Below are 6346 nucleotides of genomic sequence, written 5' to 3'. Positions count from 1 at the left end.
AAAAAAAAAAAAAAAACCGTACCGAACACTGCCTCGTTTGCTGCATGTGGATCGCCTTAGCAGCCTTAGCCACTGTCGGGGCCCAAGTGGTCCCCCAAAACGCTCACTGTGTCGTCTACACAGACAGCTGCGGACAGGTAGACTCATTATTGTAACCAGTTTTTTACCCAGTCTCGGGTCTGCATTAGAAGCGCCAGACGCTGATTGAACAGGTGAAACGAGTTTTCGAGATGCATGCGTGGTAATGTGCCTGTGTTACCTCTCATTTATGTGTTCTTTTTTTTTTTTTTTTTAATCTTTTTTTTTATCTTTTTTTCTCTCTCTCTAATAACAATCTTGTTTGTCAATAACTATCCCGATCCACGTGGATCAGGAACCATTTAGTCGTGTGGTGTTTTTTTTGTTGGTGTAGCAAGAAACGAACACGTTCCACCCGTGGACGTGGACGAATTTCACATCCACGAATTTTTCGTCCATATAAGAAGATCCGTTCATATAGGAGGACAATTATCCTATCTCCACGGCCTCGCGACTAAAAAAAAAAAAAAAAAAAAAAAAAAAGAAAGAAAAAAAAAAGAAAAGAGACTTTAACTCTCGCGCAGATCGTCATGGTGCTTTGATGCAAGCCCGAACTTTTAATGCTGCTAACCTACAAGGTTAACAGGGGGGATGGTGGCGCTTCGATCGCTCCGAAGTTTCATTTTATATTTCATTTCACGTTTTATTTTTTTTCAACGATACAACGATACTTTAAGTACATTTACTCACGGGCAAGGGATAAATTTTTAAGTTCGAATTTTTATTCACGATTTCTTTTTTGTGAATTGAATTGGAACGATTGAACGTGATGCACCTGAACCTTCGGTAACTTTGGCTAACACGTAGCTTTTGGGGGTATCTCCCTCACGACTGCTCACCGCAACTATAACTGCGAATAACCACTGCCTTATCTGGTGTTTGTCTATTATTATTATTATTATTATTATTATTATTATTACATCAACAATTATTATTATTATTCTTATTCTTATTCTTATTATTATTATTATTATTATTATCATTATTATTATTATTATTAGTATTATTATTGTTATTATTATTATTATTATCATTATTATTATCGTTATTATTAGTATTATTATTATTATTATCATCATTATTATTATTATTATTACTATTATCATGCTATATTTCGAAAGCGTTGTCGTCACCCCCCCTACAAACAGAACCTTCACGAAGAAAGAGATGCACGCTTCTTATTCAGTAATTAGTACGAATACCTTGCCATTGAACGGTTTGCCATGTATTTTATATATATATATATAGATTATATACATATGTATTGTTACTATACATACTTATTATTATTATATATCTATCATGCCATTGTCTTGATTACGCTTATTTCATTAACGTTGCGCGTTAATTGTGAATAATTATTGTCGAGATACGTCTAATGCAGTCTTATGAGAAATTATAGACAGGATGCTTTGAATGGTGTTTGAACTAATGAGATTCGGTTTTGGAAATAAAGTTAAAAATATCTTCTTTTTTTCTTTTTTTTTTTTTTAATGAAATTCGTTTTATTCCATTTCATTTCTTTAAATGTAGTTTCAAGATTTATTATTTTATATAATGGTTGTTTTTATCGTAATTATTACATAAAAAATTACTTAATATATTTTTTATTACTATATTTTTATATTTATATTATAATTAGTATTAAAAAAAATTATCAAAATAAATTTTCAAAGAGATTTATTTAATATTATAAAAAGTAGTAACAAAAAAAAAGATAGAATCATTATTTTCATATTTTTCACAAATTCTGCATGAAAAATAATAAAAAAAAATCAATTTCTTTGTCCTCGTTATCTTCAAAAAGTATCGAAATTATTTCAAACAACATTCATCGTGAAACATCCTATATATTATTTTCTGTACCCTAAACCGCTTAAATAATTGAATTATCAATTTATCTTTCTCCCCATTTTTCTATGCATCTATTGTTTTTTTTTTCTTTTTTTTTTTTTCCCCTCAATTTTTCAATCGCACTAGACAAATCTCTCACAGTTATGGACCGATGTTACGTAATGTCCGAACGTATATTGCATGTATATTAATATTAATAGTTCCTGTATTAGCATCGGTTGCGTGTCAATCTCGCTTCGAATACCATCGAGCCACCTCGAGACTCGCGAGCCTAATAATATTATCTTTGACACGGAAACATAATTTGATCAATTTTGTCGTACAAATTTGATAGAAATGGTGATTTTAACGTGTGAAAAATGCGAGTCGAAAACGTGAGATTTTCTCGTGAAAAGTTTCGTCTTGGAGAAAATTTGATTCCGATATATAGTAATCAATTTCTAATTCATCGTGTATACATATTAATATAAATTAATTTTACAGTCCAAGAAATTTTATTGCATCAAATTTGATTTAATCATTTTAACATTTAACATTCAATACACTAATGCGACGTTGCCTAGAGAAAAATAATAATTTTAAACCATTTACTAATCTTGAATTTAACAAAACTAACTTACGGAAACTGATTATTCCGGGAAGAAACATTTACACGAGTAAAAATTTCGTTCCAAATTTTCGACTTGCATTAAAAAAAAATCATCATCCTTTTTCATTTGTACGACCATTTTTACAAATTACCATCATACACCCTGCATATATCTCAACCCTTTTTTTTTCACGCGCGATTCTTTTAAAACAATCAACTTGAATTCCATAAAAAAAAAAAAATGACAATGGCGTGATCCTCCAAATTGAACCGTGGCAGAATACGCGTGTTTTAAGAGCAGCTAAAAAGGAGAGAAAAAAAAAAAAAAAAAAAAAAAAAGAAAAGAGCCATCTCGCAGTAGTAACAGTTTTTGTCAATTTTCGAAACGATTCTCCACGTGACGTGCAACACTTTTTTCTCCTTCCACTCTCTGGATACTCTCCAGACTATTCTAATTTTACCGCTGTCGCCAATCGAAAACACGGAAACAATCCTGTCGCTTGCATAGAGAGCTTCTGACGCATTACGTAACCGAGAAAACGAATAATAATCAAAAAAAAAAAAAAAAAAAAAAAATTGAAAATATAACGTATAAAAGTAAAAAAAAATCGGGACCAAGAATCAAAGATGCGTGCCCGCGGAATCTCCATATTTTTTTTTCTTTTTTCTTCTTTTTTTTTTGTTTTTTCTTCTTTTTTTTTTTTTTTTAATGCAAAACGCAGGGAACAGAATTGACAAAGCTTTCCATTCCAAAATCAAAGAGAAAGAAAAAAAAAAAGAAATAATAAGAAAAGAAAGAAAGAACAAACCAGACGATTCATGGTTGTCCGCCATTTTGTACCTCTCACACGAAATCTCTCTCTTCGAAATCGAATAGAGACCTATTAGAATATCTCCAAATACATATATATATATTTTTTTTTTTTTTTTTAAATACTCTCCCCCCCTTAACATTTTTATCACATGTTTCCTCCATGTTTGAAACTTGATTTATTCGTGAGCATATTACACACATATATATATATATATATATGTAATATATATATAATCAGCTCTGTTGTTATGGTTGCGGAGTCGCAGTTGAACCTAGTGTTGAACTTATTTGCAGTAGAATATTATTAATTTTTGACAGCTTTTATACGAACATTATCCCATTTATCCACATTTTTTATACGAATGCCAATAACCGCTGACTTTTGTCCAGCCACCACCAACGGGGGCGGTTTGGTTCGCTGGCGTGGATACCCATCCCGCCCACCGTGGATATACTTTGCCAACCTATCTCTCTATCTGTCTATCCCACTTTCTTATTCTATTTATATATCTATCTATATTATTCTCTATTTTATTTACGTAGCTTTAGTAGTGAGTGGATGTGTGTGTCTTTTTTTAAGTCTTGTAATAATTCACGCACGCGAACCAAAAACCCTTTCGGCGGTCCTCTCAAGTCGGCTTTTGGCAGCACACGAATTGCTTGGGTGATGAGGAGGGGCTACGTTGTCTTACTCGCGATCCTCCTCCCCTTGAACGAACGACCACGTGAACAAATTGCGTGAACTCTGTTTTATTACCATCTGTTGAAAAATCTCGCGATTAATATAATTTAATTAGTCGGGGGAGGGGGATTTTTATCTTTCTCCCCTATTCTTTTTTTTTTTTTTTTAATTTTTTTTCTTTTTTTTTTTCTTCTCTCGTTTTCTCTTTCGATATAATTCGCGATATACCCTCAGGTATTTTATCGCCGATTTTATCGGCGAAAGTGATGAAAAAAAAAAAAAAAAAGGAAAGAAGGAAATATCGAATCGAATCGGGAAATCTGATCGATCACCCAAGCAGAACGAACCAACCCCCCTTCTCCCGGGCCATTATTTGCATGACCAGACTCTGTGTTTGTAGCAAATTATCTCTTACGCAGTTGCAAAAGTTATTACATAGTTTATTATTCTTACTCTTGTTATCGTTATTCTTCTGATTATTATCGATTAGTCCTCGTTATTCTATATATATATATACTATCTGTATCCATCATTATTCGCTATTTATTATCATTTGATATATCTTGTTTATCTCCACGCGTAAAGATTGTTCGTTTACAATCATTTCTCTGTCTTTTTTTCTCTCTCTCTTTTTTTTCTTTTCATCAATATTATTATTCTCTGTTGCAGTTTCTAATTGGTTATCGTGTAACACACGAGAAGAAATTCGATCGGTGATCGCTTTATAAATCAAGAAGAGGTTTAATTCCAGTTGCAGTTTTTTCTTTTTTTTTTATTTATTTTCTTTTATTATTTTTTTTTTTATACTTTGTACAATTTTTTTTTATTTATCTGTTTTTTATTCATTTCAATTCCTTTTTTTTCCCCTTTTTTTTTTTCCTTTATTTACACGTATATTTTGCACGCTTCTATGGTGAGCCTATGGTATTACTTTTTTCGCCCGCGAAATTTAAATGTTTTAATTCTCTGTATTACAATTGATCCATTAAGCAAACGATTCGTTTCTATCAGTTTTCCTTTTCGTTATTATTTTTTTTTTCTTTTTTTTTCCTCGTTGATTTTCTCTTTTATTTTGTTCGTTTTTTAATTTAATTTTTTTTTTTTTTAATATATATACACATATATAATATTCTGTCTGGTAGGTTGTTAACCGCTTCTGACCTAACGTTTTTTGCTAACACCGATATCAGTTCTCTGGAATTTGATGTTTAATCTATTTTTTTTGCTGCATTTGTCTATATTCATATATTCTCTCGGGCATACAACTATATATATATATATATACATACATCAGATAATCTTTCCCTAGATTCGAGTGTACGTGTGTGTTTCTGTGTGTGTGTACATATAATATGCATACAACTTTCGCTCGGGGTTAAACAAAGGAACGGACATTAGTAGTATAGCTTGTCGGATATTTTTTGCTTCATTTGAGGCTTTTTCTTTTTTTTTTTATTATTATTATTATTCTTTTCATCATTAGAATATTCCTTTTTTTTTTCCTTCAGTTTTTTAGTTTCGACAATCTGGAACTGGCATTTTCTTGCGTCTTTTTTTATTTTTATTTTTTTATTTTTTTATTTTTTATTTTTTATTTTTTTTTTTTTACCTTAATGCTAGAGATAACTCTTCCAAGTTTGACTTCTTTTTTTATTTTGCTCGTAGAATGGATAAAAAAAAAAAAAAAAAAAGAAGAGAAATATAATAGACAAAAATTCGAATTGACGAAAATATATAATATAGGAATCATAGCGAATTGATATTCGTACGTTCTTCGATCGTGCTCGTATTATTATATATACATACACAACAGTATTTTTACGTATTACAATTGTTGTTTTTTTTTTTTTTTTTTTTNTTTTTTTTCATTCTTGCTGCAACCAGGTTTTTTACGTTTTTATGTCATTGTTCAGCATACTCGTTCCCCGGTCGAGAAAGTGAGAAAGACAACAAGGACGGGGTCAGTTTAGACGAGCTTACGATCGTTGCTTCCCTGTATATTCCACACACACAGATTTTGTTAACATTAATATCTTCAGTCTAGTCGTTGTGCTGAATGGCCCGCTGAGAAGAGGGCTTCCAACATTTGATTCGCAAATTGATCGATTTATCTGTTATCGTGTACAGAATAATTGGCGTCAATATATTAACCCAAATTTATTCCAATGGAAAATATCATTTTTCCGTTTGATTAATCTCGCTTCAATTTTCTCTTTGTTGCGTTTCTTTAATTAAAAAGAATTTGCGAATCAAACGATCCTCGTTTATAGGCACGCTCCTTGCACACAAAGTGTTGGGAATGCTAAAAAAAAAAAAAAAAAAAAAAAAA

General features: G+C 31.1%; 1 protein-coding gene across 1 annotated transcript in view; it reads left to right on the top strand.

Moving 5' to 3' along the window:
• The first annotated feature begins 44 nt into the window (after window positions 1–44).
• Window positions 45–6346, top strand: part of LOC122714025 (zinc finger CCCH domain-containing protein 28-like) — a 10500-nt gene continuing 4198 nt past the window's right edge. The window contains exon 1 of the mRNA XM_043935000.1: window positions 45–137. Within this exon, the coding sequence (XP_043790935.1) occupies window positions 45–137 (93 nt within the window). The remainder of the gene's footprint in view (window positions 138–6346) is intronic.

The sequence above is a fragment of the Apis laboriosa genome, unplaced genomic scaffold, assembly GCF_014066325.1.
Source record: "Apis laboriosa isolate Shangri-la unplaced genomic scaffold, ASM1406632v1 scaffold112_cov148, whole genome shotgun sequence".
Classification (NCBI taxonomy): domain Eukaryota; kingdom Metazoa; phylum Arthropoda; class Insecta; order Hymenoptera; family Apidae; genus Apis; species Apis laboriosa.
Note: the sequence above shows the minus strand (reverse complement) of the source record. Positions and strands in the feature narration are given on the sequence as shown.